The sequence below is a fragment of the Bombina bombina genome, chromosome 3, assembly GCF_027579735.1.
Source record: "Bombina bombina isolate aBomBom1 chromosome 3, aBomBom1.pri, whole genome shotgun sequence".
Taxonomy (NCBI): domain Eukaryota; kingdom Metazoa; phylum Chordata; class Amphibia; order Anura; family Bombinatoridae; genus Bombina; species Bombina bombina.
In genome coordinates this window covers 809,177,257-809,196,725 of record NC_069501.1, presented here as the reverse complement: position 1 = coordinate 809,196,725, position 19,469 = coordinate 809,177,257, and the positions used below count along the sequence as shown (strand labels likewise).

The 19,469-nt window shown below is 40.5% G+C and overlaps 1 protein-coding gene across 1 annotated transcript in view; it reads right to left on the bottom strand.

The window, feature by feature from the left end:
* Window positions 1-18,761: 18,761 nt before the first annotated feature.
* LOC128652530 (cohesin subunit SA-2) overlaps window positions 18,762-19,469 on the bottom strand; it is an 851,571-nt gene continuing 850,863 nt past the window's right edge. Inside the window, exon 24 of the mRNA XM_053705464.1 lies at window positions 18,762-19,051. Coding sequence (XP_053561439.1) covers window positions 19,028-19,051 — 24 coding nt within the window. The 3' untranslated portion in view covers window positions 18,762-19,027. The remainder of the gene's footprint in view (window positions 19,052-19,469) is intronic.

Below are 19,469 nucleotides of genomic sequence, written 5' to 3'. Positions count from 1 at the left end.
CATGATTATAAATTAGATGTTACTATCTCGAACTTAATTAACATCATTAAGTATCTATCCTAGTAGCCATGAATCTCCTGTACATAACGAGATAGGGAGTTTTCTTCAGAATAATCTGTTGGACTAAAACAATAAGTAAGAGAAATAGACATGGTATAGCATGGGGGAGTCATAACGACAAGGGGAAAGCCATGAGCTAAAGGAGAGTAAGGAAAGTACCCGTAAGTGAGCTCTACGCTTACCAATGTATGGGCCATCTGATGAAGGAGTCCTGGTTGGTGGGACCGAAGAGAAGGGAGTGGTAAATGAGTAAGGTAAGTACCCGTATGTGCACTCCATTAAGGGTCTGTTTCAGTAATTCGGTCTTAATAGACCTGATCTGGAGGGAAGGAAGTCTGTAACTACCTGGGTTCTGATCTCCTTCATTCTTTCTCCTGATGAGATTCTTAATAATGTTCGCCATCTTTACAGGAACCGGGAAAGTTTGTGGTACAACCCTCTATCAAATTTAGGAATCAAAGGTTCCTCAGGCAATTTGGGCTCTGGAACCGCTAACGTAGCCAAAACTTCCTTCAACAGAAAGTGTAAATGCTCAATTCTAAATCTAAAGTCTTGTTCCTCCGCAGCTGGAGGTTTAGAGGCAGCAGACTCCGACCCAGAAAGTGCACCCTCTGAAGTCTCCGAGGCGCCCTCATTATCGGATAATCTCGTATCCGATAACTGCAACAAACTAGTTGATGACCCCTGGTAGGGATAGCAATATTTGACCTTAGGCAAGGTAAAGCACTAAAGGCAGCAGACACCGTCGTTTGTAACTGTGCAGTAAAGTCTGGCGATGAAAGGCCCCCTCCAGATGGAGGATTAGGAGTGCTATAGGAAGCTGCATGTCTATTAGGAGATGACTATAGGGTGCACACCTCACGGGACGGAGACTCCTCAGAGGTGGATGGCTCAGTGGTATCAAACATATTAACCTTCTTTTACATGATTACTTTATCAAGGCATGTGGAACATAGTTAAGCGGGCAGGTATACCGCGGCCTCCTCACACAATATAGACAGGTATTAGGTAAAGAGGGAGTACCCTCTAGAGTCTAAGTCTAACGCATCAGAATCTTCTGGCGTTATCATATGTGTAAAAAAAATTAAAAGATCTTACCGGAATCTATGCCGTGGAACAGAAACACAGCCTCTCACGTGTGACAGTCTTCTAGCATCGCTCCTGACATGGATTTGAGTGATGGAAGCAGGCAGTGAAACTTGTCAACACTGATTGCTTAGGAGCTGTTAATACGAGTCTGGATGGGTTTGCAGAAAGACTCTCCCTGCATCTCCAGACTCTAACTTTCATCAAAACTCTCACTGAGAGGCTGACAAGACTACTTAAAACTCAAGTCCCAATGAATGACTGGGATATGAAAGAAGTAGGGGGAGTATTTAAGCCTTTGGCTGGGGTGTGTCTGGCTCCTTTCCCAGGTTCAGTATTTCCCAACAGTAAGGAATGATGCCGTGGACTCATACTCATATTAAGATGGAAATGACCCATCGTATTTGTTTTTAATAATGCAGGCATTGGTTTAATGCTGTCAGTAAATTCTGATTCACTACCATAATTTTCTGCCACCCAGAAATCAAAAGTATAAATATTGTATTCAGTATAATTTATATAATATTGTTTATGAAAGATTTTTAACACAAAGAAAAAACAAAAACTGGGTGCACACGGTATATATTATATATGTTTGTAATTACATCTGCTAGCCGTCCCAAATTAAACTATTTCATACACCTGAAAGAGGAAGCTTAATCCACAAGCTACCCAAAGTAGGTCACGGCTGCACTATGTAAAAATGAATTGCGCATTATTGAAAAATACAAAAGACCATAGTCTTCCACCACCTCATATAAAAACACATAAAACTAATAGAAGGAGGAAATCTGCTGTAACTGCCTTTCCACTTAAAATTGTGCACAGCAATTTCTTTCATAAAGTGATGATGGTCTACAGTCCCCCATAAGATAACAATACCAGGGTGGGAAAATACTCTCTCTGATAGTTCCTATTTAGCCAACACTGCAGCCTGAAGGACTTTTCTGCCAAAAGCTGCTTGTGAAAAACCAAAGACAACAAAACGATAAAATGTGGCTAAAGTATGTAAGGATTACCATGTGGCAGCTTTGCAAATCTGCTCTAAAGATGCATCATTCTTAAAGGCTCATGATGTTGCCACTGCTCTGGTAGAGTGAGCTGTAATAAGTAGGCGACTTGCCTGCCACCAAGTAAGCCGTGTGAATCACCTGTTTAAGCCAAGATGCCAGTGTTACCTTCGTAGCTTTCTGTCCTTTACGATTCCCAGAATAATGTACAAACAAACTAGAAGTTTTTCTAAACTTTTTAGGTGCTTGAAGTTAGAATTTCAAAGCTCTAACTACGTCCATATTGTGTAATAAACTTTCCTTAGAGTTAGGAGGGTCTGGACATACAGAAGGAACAATTTTTAATTGATGTGATCATCATGGGAGGGCACATTTTTCCTAAATCAAACATTTGTGTAACCGTAGAGTAACGATTCACATACATAATCTACCATAGGTTATTTGTATATGTATTATTTGAAGTGCTCCTACACAGAAACCATGTTTGGTTTCAGTGAATGCACTCTCTGTGCTGTGTAGGAACACTTCAAATATGACCCCCTTCCTGCTGAAAGTGGCAATGATGGCGGAGTTTTGCATAAGCCGCAATCCCTATTATTTCCTATTAGAGACACATTGCCACTCTGCCCCCTTTTTAGAATATATCGACAGATTTACGAACTATGAGGCCAGAAAGGCAGTTTCTCATCAGTCTGTCTTTGAATATCGGGGCCTTAGAGAGAGTCCAGCTACTAAGTTTGGTCTCATTGCTCTCTTATCACTAATCTCTCCTTGGTTGCTGTGTTTGAGTCCCATTAAAGGTCGGTGGTAAGTTGGACCTTTCAGCCATTGATTCCAACTTATTTTATTCTGGACAACAGTTTTTCACCTTACATTGGTGAAGATGCAGGCCCGGACAGGAAAACGGTTTGCGGTTTGTTACACCATATGTATGTTTAATTTAATTCAACACATATATACAAAATGTCTACTTCTGTATTCTATAGTGCTCTGACCCACTATTTTTCTCCAACCTATGCTTGATTCTGTGTACATGTTCTGCAAACTAGTTCTCATATTGAGCTTTGTTCTGACTATATAGATGAAATTACATCCACAATTTAACATTTGCATAACATATGTACAACTACATGTTAAACCTATTTCCAAATGCCACAGCACCACACATTACATTATTCGATTTTCTGCATTGAAAGTTACCCAACCTGTATGTGAAAAAATTTGTTGGTAAACCAATATATTCTCCAGATCTCCATTTCTTTTATACATAATATCTGGTTTATCCCCCAAAACAATGCATAAGACAGGATCCATTTATAAGATTTCTTATAACATTAGCCTCCTCACTATAGGTCGTAATAAATTTGACTGAATATTTTTTTTTAATAATTTTTTTTATTGAGAGTGACAATAATGCAATAAAACATCACCATCATACATAATAAGAAATGTTCATACACAGGTATAGACGTAATGCCATTTGTAATACGGAAGTGTATAAAAGATTAGAGAAGTTGCGGGTCCTATTGTGCCGGGAAGCGTAATGTATAAAATGGTGTTGGTAGTAGGGTCTCATTTATGGGAAAAATCTAAGAAGAAGGTATATCTTATAGTTATATCTATTGCAGGTAATAGTATGAGTGGATGTGTCTTGGAACCAAAAACGAAAGAGGGAAAAAAAAAGGGGGAAGAGAAGGAAAATTTATGGGGGTGTTTGGGAATGAGGTATAGGGGTGTGAGTGGAGTCTCAGTTTGGGAACTTAGAGAACCAAGGAGACCAGATCTCATGGAAGGAATCAATCACATCTAAAACTTTATAAGAGTACTGTTCCATTTGTCCAATGTAGTGTACTATGGGGATTACCTGTGTGAGGAGTGGCGGTCTCTCCTCCTTCCAAGTTCTGGCTATAACTAGTTTTGTGGCCATAAAAATGTAGATTGTAAGAGCTTCATTGGGACGATTAAGATTGGGCATCTGCATGTGCAAAAGGGATACCTCTGGGGTATATAGTGGGGTTATTCCAAGTGAGTGTAGGAGTGCATATATTTCCCTCCACAGTTGCTGGATAGCCGGGCAGGACCACCAAATGTGTAGTATTGTACCACAAGCTTTGCAATTTCTCTGACATTTGTGGGATTGCGTGGGGAAAATCTTATGTAGTACCATTGGTACCAGATGCCACCTGACTAGTATCTTATAATGAAGTTCCCACAGATTGGCACGGTGGAGTAATTTTTTGCTTAACATGTTCCTAGTATGCCAAATATCTAGGGTAGCGGTAAAACCAATATCTCTTTCCCAGGCTTGGTGCTGTGGTATTTTGAGAGAGATGTGCGAGTTGATGAGAAGGTTATAATGAAATGAAAGCAGATGTTTAACCTTGGGAGTCCTTTGCCAGACCATCTCCCAGGTTGTCAGAGGTCTTAGCAATCTTTTAGGGTAGCCCCATGTGCGGAGACGCGTGCTCAAGCGATATGCTTCAAAATTTAGTCTAGGGGGGAGTTGGAATTTGGCGCATAGGGTCGGATGGGGAAGCCATGTGCCATTATCATAAAAGTCTGTCACCCATAGGGTCTGCTGTAGGGGCCATAAGTCAGGGTGGGAGTCAGGGAGACAAAAAAAGCGCACTAGAGATAGTGAGTATCGGCGATGGGTGAGGAGAGATGGCTGGATTATGTCTTATCTGATCCCAAAACCGTAGTGCGTGTTTAAATATTGGGTGTATACTTTCTAAGTCCTGTCTATGGTGATTAGGGATGGAAAGGAGGTCAGAGAGACTTAAACTATAGGGGGTAACAGTGATGACTCAACCAGAGACCAGCCCAGTTGCCGATCAGAGTCGTTCCATCTAAATATATGTGAAAGTCTAGCAGCGTTGTAATAGGAAATCAAATGTGGTAAGGCGAGGCCACCCTGGTTCACCGTTTTTTCCAAGGTACGACCAGAAGTTCTAGGTCTCTTATCCTTCCAAACATAACTGGTGATCATGCCCTGTAGTCTGTTCAGGATAGTTCTGGGAACGTTGTATGGTATGGATCTAAGCAGATATGTGATCTTGGGGAGAAAGGACATTTAGATCGCGGAGATGCGTCCTGTCCAGGAGATCTCTCGAAACTCCCATGACTCAAGTAGTTTCTTGAATTCACGGAACCTGTCTACATAGTTCTGAGCTACTGTGATAGAAGGATCTCGGCTAAGATGAATACCTAGGATATTAAGTGAGGTTCTTTTCCACTGGAAGTGGAAAGTTTTTTGCATAAAATTTAGGTCATGGGAAGAGACATTAATGGGAAGGGCCTCTGTTTTAGAGATATTTAGCTTGTAAAAACTTAAGTCAGCAAAACGTTTTATTATAGTGAAGACTGCGGGGAGGGACTCTCTGGGAGACGACAAAAAGAGGGTGATGTCATCTGCATATAAGGAGATTTTGTGGGTGCAGGATCCAATTGAGAGACCTTTGGTTCGGGGGTCTAGTCTAATAGATTGTGCTAGGGGTTCTATGACCAAAGCAAACAGGAGAGGTGAAAGTGGCATCCCTGCCTGGTACCATTTGCTATATTGAACTTAGGGGATTGAAAACCAACTCCTCGAACGACGGCCGAGGGGTGTTCATAGAGGGCTCTCACAGCAGAGATAAAAGTACTGGGGAACTGGAAAGTTCTCATAGTTTTCCATAAGTAGTCCCATCTGACCCTGTCGAATGCTTTTTCAGCATCCAACGACAGGGCCAGGAAGGGAGCACCTCTGTCGGACGCAACGTGAAGAATATCAAGTATTCGTCTGGTCGCGTCAGGACCCTCCCTGTCTGGAATAAAACCTACCTGGTCGTTCAGTATAAGGGATGATATAATTTTCGAGGTTCTATTCGCTAAGAGTTTGGCGTAAATTTTAGTGTCAAGGTTGATTAACAAAATGGGGCGATAACTACTACAAAGGTCAGGAGGTTTGCCTGGTTTTAGGATTGTAACTATCACTGCCTCCAAAAACTCTGCCTTAAAAGATCCTCCCGATAATATCTCCTGGAAGAACCTGCAAAGGATGGGGGCTATTAGGGGGTGAAAGGTTTTATAAAACCTGGCTGTGAAGCCATCCGGGCCCGGTGACTTTCCTAGTTTCATGTTTTGAATAATTTTCGTGACTTCCTCTGGTGTTATCGGGGTTGTTAAGGAGGAAGCATACTCTGTGGTTAACGACGGGAGAGATAAAGAATTAAGTAAAGATTAGAGTCCCTCCAAAGTACAAGGAGAGGACTCCAGTCCTGCTTCAATGTTATACAGCGCACTGTAATATTCCTTAAAGGTGTTCCCTATTTCTGTGGGGGCAGAAACATTTATCCCTGCTGAGTTTTGCATGCACAGTATTCTAGATTGGGCAGTTTGGTGTTTGAGCTTGGATGCTAGAAGGGTGGAGGCTTTATTGCCTTGGTAATAGTAAATCCTTTTGAATTTTTCTAACATATTATGGACCTTCTTAATTTCTAAGGCTTGAATTTGGTTCAATATTTCAGCAATTTCATCATTTACCGAGGGAGAGTATGAACGAGCAAGTTCCGCTCTTAATTGTCGTAATCGGATGACTAAAGAGGATAAGGTAGTTTTGTTTTTTGAGCGGGCTTCTGCTTCCATCTGCATGAGATGTCCCCTCATTACCGCTTTCAGGGTGGCTCACAGATTTTGTGTCGTCTGGTTATCATCATTGAGATTGAGGAAGTCAATAATCTTATTTTAGAGGGTTATCTTAAGGAGAGGGTCCGTAAGGGTCCAGTCTTGCATGCGTCACAGAGGGGGGGGGGGGAGAAAGAGGGTGTTGTATGTAGACCTAATTGTAAATGTAAAGAGTCATGGTCAGACCAGGAGACGGGGACAATTATGCTAGAATAGACATTATCTAAATATTTAGCGCTAGTGAAGAAGTAATCGATGCGTGTATGTGATTTGTACGGGAGAGTGGAGGACCTGTTCTACCTAGTTTCGCATCCCATATTAAGTTGCAATCCCCTCCTATGATTAGTTCACCATGTTTCACCTTCGAAACCGACGTGAGAATTGTCCTAAGGAATTTTATCTGCCTGGTATTAGGTGCATAGACATTGAGCAATGTGACTAGTTGTTTATTCAGTTTACACACTACTATTATAAACCTGCCTGGGGGTCAGGTTCTACATAAATCGGGTCGTAGGAAATGTTTTTACTTATGTAAATAGCTACGCCTCGGGATTTAGTAGGGAACATGACTTCTAAAAGGGTGGGGAATTGCCTGGAGGTGCGTGTGATCTTGATATCTGGAGTCCAGTGAGTCTCCTGGACAAACGCTATGTCAATGCGATTTTTGCGTAAGTAGGTGAGAAGTAAACTACGTTTAGTTGGGGAGTTATAAAAATGCGGGAGAGATGTAGGGAAAGAAGGAGAGAAAAAAAAAAAAAAGCAGAGTTTGGTTCAGCAAATAAGTTCGGAGTAGTGTTGAAAAGTATGGTTAGATATAACCGAGCGATGTGTTTAATTTTTTCGGGAGAATTGGGGATTCAGCGGTCAAGAGCCGCTCTGGTTAAAAAAAATAGGGGGAAGGTGGAAGCAATATGGGGGGGGCGGGCGCGGGGCGGAGCAGAGGTAAAGTTTTCCGACCTAAACTGGGTTGGTTATCAGGGTGGATGAGCTAGTGGTCTAGTTAAAAAAAAGAAGTTTGGGGGGGTAAAATAAATTAGAATAATGTGAATGTGGTAGAGGAGTCTGGGGGTAGAAATATTAAGTGTGCTGCAGAAGATAAAGGTGGCCGGACACAAGGCCCCCCCAAGTTTATGAGCAGTATGGTAAGTGAACAAGGAGGATTCATTTTAGACCTGTATGGTTTGTGCAGTTGAAACAGAGAAGAGATCCAAAATGGATGGGATTAGGAGTTTGTCTGGTCAATGGGCTTTGTGAGACACAGCGTGTGGCAAAGTGTATGGAGGAAAATAAGCGTGTATACGAGAAACTAAACAACAGTATCGAAACCTGAGTAACAAATATCCAATATTTCTCCACCTAAAACATAACATATTAAAGCATATGGTGTAGTTCGAATGTCAAAAGCAATTCTATAAATGCGATTATCAGAATCCTAAGTAACATCATTAAGTAATTATCCTAGTAGTAATGGTTCTCCTGTACTTAGTGCGACAGGTAGTTGTTTTTTTTTTTTTGTGTTTTTTTTTTTTTTTAGAATAACATATTGGACTAAAACAATAAGTGAGAGAAAAAATAGATGGTATAGCGAGGGGGAGTCATAACAACAATGGGAAAACCGTGAGCTAAAGGAGAGTAAGGTAAGTACTCGTACGTAAGCTCCCGGCTTCCCTGTGTAGGGGTCACCTGATGAGGAAGTCCTGGTTAATGAGTCACTTTAGACCAGCATATGTTCGTTTAGGTGAGATAGAGGAGAGGTCTAAAATGGATTCAATTAGGAGTTTGCCTGATGCCTGATCTATAGGCTTTATGAAACATACAGTATGAGGAAATATATGTAGAGAAACAAACATGTATATTAAAAACTGAACAACATTATCAAAACCTGAGTAACAAATATCAAATATTTCCCTGACTAAAACATGACACATTAAAGCATATGGTGTAATTCGAACGTCAAAAGCATGTTTATAAATTAGATGTTACTATCTCGAACTTAATTAACATCATTAAGTATCTATCCTAGTAGCCATGAATCTCCTGTTCATAATGAGATAGGGAGTTTTCTTCAGAATAATCTGTTGGACTAAAACAATAAGTAAGAGAAATAGACATGGTATAGCATGGGAGAGTCATAACGACAAGGGGAAAGCCATGAGCTAAAGGAGAGTAAGGTAAGTACCCGTAAGTGAGCTCTACGCTTACCAATGTATGGGCCATCTGATGAAGGAGTCCTGGTTGGTGGGACCGAAGAGAAGGGAGTGGTAAATGAGTAAGGTAAGTACCCGTATGTGCACTCCATTAAGGGTCTGTTTCAGTAATTCGGTCTTAATAGACCTGGTTTGGAGGGAAGGAAGTCTGTAACTACCTGGGTTCTGATCTCCTTCATTCTTTCTCCTGATGAGAGGAAGTAGGATGGTGTGGACTCCATGCTGGAGCTGCCAAGTTAAGCTCCTTCGGTTTTCTTTGATTTCCAGTAGAGGACTCAGAGGGATCAGAAAGACCTAGAGTATTGAGTAGCCTCATACCTTGATCTATGGATGAAATTACATAGGAATGATCCTGGTGTTGTACAAAGAGCTTCACAGGGAATCCCCACCTGTATTTTATCTTATGGTGTCTCAATGCCATTGTAAATTGATGGAAGGTTCTCCTTTTGGCTAGGGTGTGCAGAGACAGGTCAGGGAAAATGTGTAGATTTTGGTAGGGTTCTTTGAGAGGTTTATTGTTAAAAGAAGCCCGTAGAACTTTCTCTTTGGTAGTGTAGTAGTGTAGGCGAAGGATGACATCTCTTGGGGTGCCAGCAGTGGAGTTGCGGGGGCGTGTAGCTCTATGTGCCCTGTCAATCAGCAGATCCTGTTCTGTCATTGGACCAAGGAGCTCTTTGAAGAGGGTAATCAGATATTTATTAAGTTCCGCTGAGGAAATATCCTCATGAATGCCTCTAATCCAAAGATTATTCCTGCGGGACCTGTCCTCCAGGTCCGCCAGTTTGCTCTCTAAGTCGGAGATTTGCTCTGCAAAGTTTTGTGAATAAGATAAAAGATTGTAGTTATCTGTTGTTAAATCTTCATGTTTTCTCTCCAGAATCTCTGTTCTTCCTCCCAGTGAGGAGATGTCTTGCTTTAGTTCACTAACTGATTGGCGAAGTTCTTGTCTAAGAGAGGCATAATGGGTGTCCATCTTATCGGTTAGAAGTTTAATGGATTCTAGGAAAGTGGATTGTGAGAGTGTAGATTTATCTTTACAGGATCTGTCTGTTTTGGTGTGTTCGGAGCTGAAGGCCGTGGAATCTCTCGAGTCTTCCCCTGAGAGATCTGGGTCGGATACATTCTTTCAATGGAAGTGGTCAGTGAGGGTCCTTTTAGGATTATCCTGGTGTTTTGGTTTTCTCTTTACTGATTGCGCCATGGTTAGGAAATTTGGCTTCGAGATCTTCTAGTTTTATTAGGATGTGTTGTTTCCTTGTTAGGGTTGAATACTGGGGGGGGGGGTGTTGGGTCGGCTCCCCTAAATCATGGGGTTCTAGCCCTCCATTACTCTCTAAGGTTTCCAATAAAAAGATGTTCCGGGTTGTCAGAGTCTGGTAGATAATGATGTGAGTGTAGCCTGTCTGGGTTGATCAGAGGTTAGTGAGGATCCCCCTCCTGGGGCAGAGCCACCTCTGGGCGAGTCCGGAAAAAGGAGTATGGATATGACCCGCAGATTTAAATGTTTATGGGGAAAGGGAGGAGAGGGATCCCTGTGGGACCGGTATGCAAATCTGTGAAAGAGGTTCTGAAAATCCAGGTTAAGGAGGCAAAAGGAATACTTGGCCTTCTGATAAAGGTAAAAAGGAGTCGGCTATATACACTGTAGTGTGCGTGTAGATTGCTCGTCTCTGACAAGCTGACTGATAGGGTGCTGCAACAGAGCTCACCCTAGCGGGATATAGGGAGTGGTAGAAACTCTGAGTGCTGTGGTGGAGCCTTATTTATTTGTCTTGTTAGGTCAATGTGCTTCACTGTATTGCCTTATGTTTGCTGAGGCAAACAGAGATTGCTTGGGCTAAGAGAGAGCTACCAGGTTGCCTCCAGGATCTCAAAACTTGGTGATATGTTTCACCTGGAACAGTATATGTAACCTTATGTACTGCCCTGACAGGCTAATCAGAGAGGTTATGCTGTATATATTTTAAATTTCACTGTGCAGTAGGGGTTTCTATTAGCATGTGTCTTAGATTTGATGCAACAGCATAGGGGCCATCTACTCTTATCACAAACAGTTTAAGTAAAATCCTAATTGCCCTCTTTATATTTTGTGATGTATAGAGGGAGGCCAAGTAACTGTGTACTGAGCAGTTGTTGTTTTTTTTTTAAATATGAGTAGTTGCCTGGTACAATGTGATGAGTGAATAAGGAGAACTTAGATTAAGTTTGTACCCTCCTCTGTGCTACTTTAGGTAGAAAGGCTTCTCTTAATTTACCTAAATTGGTGGTAGCAGAAAAATATATAATCTGAGGACTTCAAGGGCCCCTTTGGAGCTATGCATATATTAAATAGGGCAGGTCTCACCAGCAGCCAAGATTGCGGTGTTGCTCCTGAAGTGGATGAATTTGCAGGGTCCAGCCTGTATGCCGGACACACCAGATAGGAGCTAATCTCGGAAGGAGCCTGCAGGAGCAGGTCAGGTCTTTTGTGCCCCTATGTGCTGTGTAGGTTCCTTGCACCGGAGTTTGTGAGGCAGTCAGGCCTCCACAACAGGAGAGTGACTGAATATTTTTTTATTATTCCTATTATCGTCCTCGATCTTAGATGAGTTTTTCCTTTCCAGATTCTCCTCTGTTTAGCTTGTTCTAGTAATATGACCCTTCTGGACAAATCTTTCATCCAATTTACTGGCTTCTAAACTGTAGTCTCCATGATATGTAGAGTTTCTTCTAACCCTTTGATAATGTCCATAGGGGATGTTATTAATCAAAGACTTGAGGTGACCACATTTGGTATTAAGGAAACCATTTTTATCTGTTGGCTTTCTATGATTCCTAACCACATCTTTACCCTCTTCATCGTGATCCAGGAATTCTATATGATTCCTGGACCCTTTACTGACAAATTTCAAATTAACAGGGTTATTTTTTATATGTTTTCCCAAATAAACACTGTCTTGCCCTTCCATATAATTATAATGTTGTCAATGTGATGAGCTATGTGTTAACAATTTAATACACTGCAAGTAAATGTGGGAACAAATTAAAGAGGAGGGAAAAACTTGCAACACAATGTTCTTTTAAGGCGTTATACATAATAATGGTTTCAGGAGATGTAGTCATAATACAAAGAGAACATCATTAATAGTTGTGTCTTTGAAATAATTATCTTTAAAGAAAATTAAAAACTGAACTTTTAATTGTTATAACCTCCATAATGTGTAGAAAGTATGAAATGAAATATACAATATATACCTGTATATATTTGTAATTACCCTCAAACCTTTGTGCTAGCCAGTATATGAATGCTATTTAAAATAAGGTCTTTGTGAGATAGCCATCTGTTTTATATAGCAGTCAGATAAGGAGCTGTCCATGTAATTTTACTGATATCAGAGACACTTAGAGCACAAGCAGGCTACAGTGCATTTTGTTCAGAAGGGTCCTAAGCCTATTAGTGTTTAAATGTAACATTATTATTATTTTATGTTTTGAATTACATTGCATTATACTGGGGCAAAAGACTATTATTAAACTGAGTTGAAAATGTTAAACATCAAAATGGAATGTGCAAAACATTTATTTTCTTGAATCTTTTATATTAATAATTACGGGCATTTTGTTTTTTCTCTAAGAATTGTGCATAAATCTGGTGTAAAGCAATGCTCCAGGTTTGATGATAACAATATTGTGTCATTTTAATTATCATACGATTACAAATGTGTTACAAAACAATTTCAATGCAAAAATTACATTTGCCAGTAATTAACGTCCATATTTAAGTATAAAATTCCCCTTATACTGTTATTAAAGAAACTTGGTGATTTAAGGATACACAATTGTATATACTATATATATATATATGTATATATATATATATATATATATATATATATACACACAGTTGCAAGAAAAAGTATGTGAACCCTTTGGAATGATATGGATTTCTACACAAACTGGTCATAAAATGTGATCTGATCATCATCTAAGTCACAACAATAGACAATCACAGTCTGCTTAAACTAATAACACACAAAGAATGAAATGTTGCCATGTTTTTATTGAACACACCATGTAAACAATTCACAGTGAAGGTGGAAAAAGTATGTGAACCCTTGGATTTAATAACGGTTGAACCTCCTTTGGCAGCAATAACTTCAACAAAACGTTTCCTGTAGTTGCAGATCAGACGTGCACAACGGTCAGGAGTAATTCTTGACCATTTCTCTTTACAGAACTGTTTCAGTTCAGCAATATTCTTGGGATGTCTGGTGTGAATCGCTTTCTTGAGGTCATGCCACAGCATCTCAATCGGGTTGAGGTCAGGACTCTGACTGGGCCACTTCAGAAGGCGTATTTTCTTTTGTTTAAGCCATTCTGTTGTTGATTTACTTCTATGCTTTGGGTCATTGTCCTGTTGCAACACCCATCTTCTGTTGAGCTTCAGCTGGTAGACAGATGGCCTTATGTTCTCCTGCAAAATGTCTTGATAAACTTGGGAATTCATTTTTCCTTCGATGATAGCAATCAGTCCAGGCCCTAACGCAGCAAAGCAGCCCCAAACCATGATCCCCCACCACCATACTTCACATTTGGGATGAGGTTTTGATGTTGGTGTGCTGTGCCTCTTTTTCGCCACACATAGTGTTGTGTGTTTCTTCCAAACAACTCAACTTTGGTTTCATCTGTCCACAGAATATTTTGCCAGTACTGCTGTGGAACATCCAGGTGCTCTTGTGCAAACTGTAAACGTGCAGCAATGTTTTGTTTGGACAGCAGTGGCTTCCTCTGTGGTATCCTCCCATGAAATCCATTCTTGTTTAGTGTTTTATGTATTGTAGATTCGCTAACAGGGATGTTAGCATTTGCCAGTGACTTTTGTAAGTCTTTAGCTGACACTCTAGGATTCTTCTTCACCACATTGAGCAGTCTGCGCTGTGCTCTTGCAGTCATCTTTACAGGACGGCCACTTCTAGGGAGAATAGCAGCAGTGCTGAACTTTCTCCATTTATAGACAATTTGTCTTACTGTGGACTGATGAACAGCAAGGCTTTTGGAGATAAATACTTATAAACCTTTCCAGCTTTATGCAAGTCAACAATTCTTAATCGTAGGTCTTCTGAGAGCTCTTTTGTGCGAGGCATCATTCACATCAGGCAATGCTTCTTGTGAAAAGCAAACCCAGAACTGGTGTGTGTTTTTTATAGGGCAGGGCAGCTGTAACCAACACCTCCAATCTCATCTCATTGATTGGACTCCAGTTGGCTGACATCTCACTCCAATTAGCTCTTGGAGATGTCATTAGTCTAGGGGTTCACATACTTTTTCCACCTGCACTGTGAATGTTTACATGGTGTGTTCAATAAAAACATGGCAACATTTCATTCTCTGTGTGTTATTAGTTTAAGCAGACTGTGGCCTAGATTTAGAGTTCGGCGGTAGCCGTCAAAACCAGCGTTAGAGGCTCCTAACGCTGGTTTTGGCCGCCCGCTGGTATTTGGAGTCAGTCATTAAAGGGTCTAACGCTCACTTTTCAGCCGCGACTTTTCCATACCGCAGATCCCCCTACGCCATTTGCGTAGCCTATCTTTTCAATGGGATCTTTCTAACGCTGGTATTTAGAGTCGTTTCTGCAGTGAGCGTTAGAGCTCTAACGACAAGATTCCAGCCGCCTGAAAATAGCAGTAGTTAAGAGCTTTCTGGCTAACGCCGGTTTATAAAGCTCTTAACTACTGTACCCTAAAGTACACTAACACCCATAAACTACCTATGTACCCCTAAACCGAGCTCCCCCCACATCGCCGCCACTCGATTAAAATTTTTAACCCCTAATCTGCCGACCGCCACCTACGTTATACTTATGTACCCCTAATCTGCTGCCCCTAACACCGCCGACCCCTGTATTATATCTATTAACCCCTAACTTGCCCCCCACAACGTCGCCGCAAGCTACTTAAAATAATTAACCCCTAATCTTCCGACCGCAAATCGCCGCCACCTACGTTATCCCTATGTACCCCTAATCTGCTAGCCCTAACATCGCCGACCCCTATGTTATATTTATTAACCCCTAATCTGCCCCCCACAACGTCGCCGACACCTACCTACACTTATTAACCCCTAATCTGCCGAGCGGACCTGAGCGCTACTATAATAAAGTTATTAACCCCTAATCCGCCTCACTAACCCTATCATAAATAGTATTAACCCCTAATCTGCCCTCCCTAACATCGCCGACACCTACCTTCAATTATTAACCCCTAATCTGCCGACCGGAGCTCACCGCTATTCTAATAAATGTATTAACCCCTAAAGCTAAGTCTAACCCTAACACTAACACCCCCCTAAGTTAAATATAATTTTTATCTAACGAAATAAATTAACTCTTATTAAATAAATAATTCCTATTTAAAGCTAAATACTTACCTGTAAAATAAATCCTAATATAGCTACAATATAAATTATAATTATATTATAGCTATTTTAGGATTAATATTTATTTTACAGGCAACTTTGTAATTATTTTAACCAGGTACAATAGCTATTAAATAGTTAAGAACTATTTAATAGTTACCTAGTTAAAATAATTACCAATTTACCTGTAAAATAAATCCTAACCTAAGATATAATTAAACCTAACACTACCCTATCAATAAAATAATTAAATAAACTACCTACAATTACCTACAATTAACCTAACACTACACTATCAATAAATTAATTAAACACAATTGCTACAAATAAATAACATTAAATAAACTATCTAAAGTACAAAAAATAAAAAAGAACTAAGTTACAGAAAATAATAAAATATTTACAAACATAAGAAAAATATTACAACAATTTTAAACTAATTACACCTACTCTAAGCCCCCTAATAAAATAACAAAGCCCCCCAAAATAAAAAATTCCCTACCCTATTCTAAAATACAAATATTACAAGCTCTTTTACCTTACCGGCCCTGAACAGGGCCCTTTGCGGGGCATGCCCCAAGAATTTCAGCTCTTTTGCCTGTAAAAAAAAACATACAATACCCCCCCCCCAACATTACAACCCACCACCCACATACCCCTAATCTAACCCAAACCCCCCTTAAATTAACCTAACACTACCCCCCTGATGATCTTCCTACCTTGTCTTCACCATGCCAGGTTCACCGATCCGTCCTGGCTCCAAGATCTTCATCCAACCCAAGTGGGGGCTAGACATCCACTGAAGAAGTCCAGAAGAGGGTCCAAAGTCTTCCTCCTATCCGGCAAGAAGAGGACATCCGGACCGGCAAACATCTTCTCCAAGCGGCATCTTCTATCTTCTTCCATCCGATGACGACCGGCTCCATCTTGAAGACCTCCAGCGCGGATCCATCCTCTTCTTCCGACGACTAGACGACGAATGACGGTTCCTTTAAGGGACGTCATCCAAGATGGCGTCCCTCGAATTCCGATTGGCTGATAGGATTCTATCAGCCAATCGGAATTAAGGTAGGAATTTTCTGATTGGCTGATGGAATCAGCCAATCAGAATATAGTTCAATCCGATTGGCTGATCCAATCAGCCAATCAGATTGAGCTCGCATTCTATTGGCTGATCGGAACAGCCAATAGAATGCGAGCTCAATCTGATTGGCTGATTGGATCAGCCAATCGGATTGAACTATATTCTGATTGGCTGATTCCATCAGCCAATCAGAAAATTCCTACCTTAATTCCGATTGGCTGATAGAATCCTATCAGCCAATCGGAATTCGAGGGACGCCATCTTGGATGACGTCCCTTAAAGGAACCATCATTCGTCGTCTAGTCGTCGGAAGAAGAGGATGGATCCGCGCTGGAGGTCTTCAAGATGGAGCCGGTCGTCATCGGATGGAAGAAGATAGAAGATGCCGCTTGGAGAAGATGTTTGCCGGTCCGGATGTCCTCTTCTTGCCGGATAGGAGGAAGACTTTGGACCCTCTTCTGGACTTCTTCAGTGGATGTCTAGCCCCCACTTGGGTTGGATGAAGATCTTGGAGCCAGGACGGATCGGTGAACCTGGCATGGTGAAGACAAGGTAGGAAGATCATCAGGGGGGTAGTGTTAGGTTAATTTAAGGGGGGTTTGGGTTAGATTAGGGGTATGTGGGTGGTGGGTTGTAATGTTGGGGGGGGGGTATTGTATGTTTTTTTTTACAGGCAAAAGAGCTGAAATTCTTGGGGCATGCCCCGCAAAGGGCCCTGTTCAGGGCTGGTAAGGTAAAAGAGCTTGTAATATTTGTATTTTAGAATAGGGTAGGGAATTTTTTATTTTGGGGGGCTTTGTTATTTTATTAGGGGGCGTAGAGTAGGTGTAATTAGTTTAAAATTGTTGTAATATTTTTCTTATGTTTGTAAATATTTTATTATTTTCTGTAACTTAGTTCTTTTTTATTTTTTGTACTTTAGATAGTTTATTTAATGTTATTTATTTGTAGCAATTGTGTTTAATTAATTTATTGATAGTGTAGTGTTAGGTTAATTGTAGGTAATTGTAGGTAGTTTATTTAATTATTTTATTGATAGGGTAGTGTTAGGTTTAATTATATCTTAGGTTAGTATTTATTTTACAGGCAACTTGGTAATTATTTTAACTAGGTAACTATTAAATAGTTCTTAACTATTTAATAGCTATTGTACCTGGTTAAAATAATTACAAAGTTGCCTGTAAAATAAATATTAATCCTAAAATAGGTATAATATAATTATAATTTATATTGTAGCTATATTAGGATTTATTTTACAGGTAAGTATTTAGCTTTAAATAGGAATTATTTATTTAATAAGAGTTAATTTATTTCGTTAGATAAAAATTATATTTAACTTAGGGGGGTGTTAGTGTTAGGGTTAGACTTAGCTTTAGGGGTTAATACATTTATTAGAATAGCGGTGAGCTCCGGTCGGCAGATTAGGGGTTAATAATTGAAGGTAGGTGTCGGCGATGTTAGGGAGGGCAGATTAGGGGTTAATACTATTTATGATAGGGTTAGTGAGGCGGATTAGGGCTTAATAACTTTATTATAGTAGCGCTCAGGTCCGCTCGGCAGATTAGGGGTTAATAAGTGTAGGTAGGTGTCGGCGACGTTGTGGGGGGCAGATTAGGGGTTAATAAATATAACATAGGGGTCGGCGATGTTAGGGCAGCAGATTAGGGGTACATAGGGATAACGTAGGTGGCGGCGGTTTACGGAGCGGCAGATTAGGGGTTAAAAGTGTAATGCAGGGGTCAGCGATAGCGGGGGCGGCAGATTAGGGGTTAATAAGTGTAAGGTTAGGGGTGTTTAGACTCGGGGTACATGTTAGGGTGTTAGGTGCAGACTTAGGAGGTGTTTCCCCATAGGAAACAATGGGGCTGCGTTAGGAGCTGAACGCTGCTTTTTTGCAGGTGTTAGGTTTTTTTTCAGCTCAAACAGCCCCATTGTTTCCTATGGGAGAATCGTGCACGAGCACGTTTTTGATGCCGGCCGCGTCCGTAAGCAACTCTGGTATCGAGAGTTGCATTTGCGGTAAAAATGCTCTACGCTCCTTTTTTGGAGCCTAACGCAGCATTTGTTTGAACTCTCGATACCAGAGTTAAATTTATGGTGCGGCCAGAAAAAAACCCGCGGAGCGTTAACAGCCCTTTTACCGCCGAACTCTAAATCTAGGCCTGTGTTTGTCTATTGTTGTGACTTAGATGATGATCAGATCACATTTTATGACCAATTTGTGCAGAAATCCATATCATTCCAAATGGTTCACATATTTTTTCTTGCAACTGTATACACACACAGACGTTAATATTTACAATTATATATAAGATATATAATCCAATAGCTATATATAGTTAGTTGATTCCAAAATATTTAAATGTATTTCTGATTATTTTCAGCCATTAAACAGTAGTACACTGGTGGGAAATGCATATGAAATAAGCTCTCTTGGAGTGAGGTGTGTGAAATCATCATTGATGGTCCACTTAGTAATATACAGCAAGTACCTTATCAGAACTGCAAAACAGTGGCAGAAGTCACTGCTGTACCTCAGGACATACCTATAAAAATAATATAAATAGACATTATGATCTGTTTTAGATGTGGGAATTCCAGTACTCAGTATTAATTCTTGTAAAATAAAACAAATGTATGTCACTAAAATATTTTGTTTTAACCTCAATAAAATACAACATAAAAAAACATAAATTATGCTTACCTGATAATTTAATTTCCATCGAGGGGAGGAGAGTCCACAGCTTCATTCATTACTGTTGAAATTAAGAACCTGGCCACCAGGAGGAGGCAAAGATACCCCAGCCAAAGGCTTAAATACCTCCCCCACTTCCCTCATCCCCCAGTCATTCTGCCAAGGGAACAAGGAACAGTAGGAGAAATATCAGGGTACAAATGGTGCCAGAAGATAAATTAAATTTAGGTCCGCCCATTGGAGATACGGGCTGGAGCCGTGGACTGTCC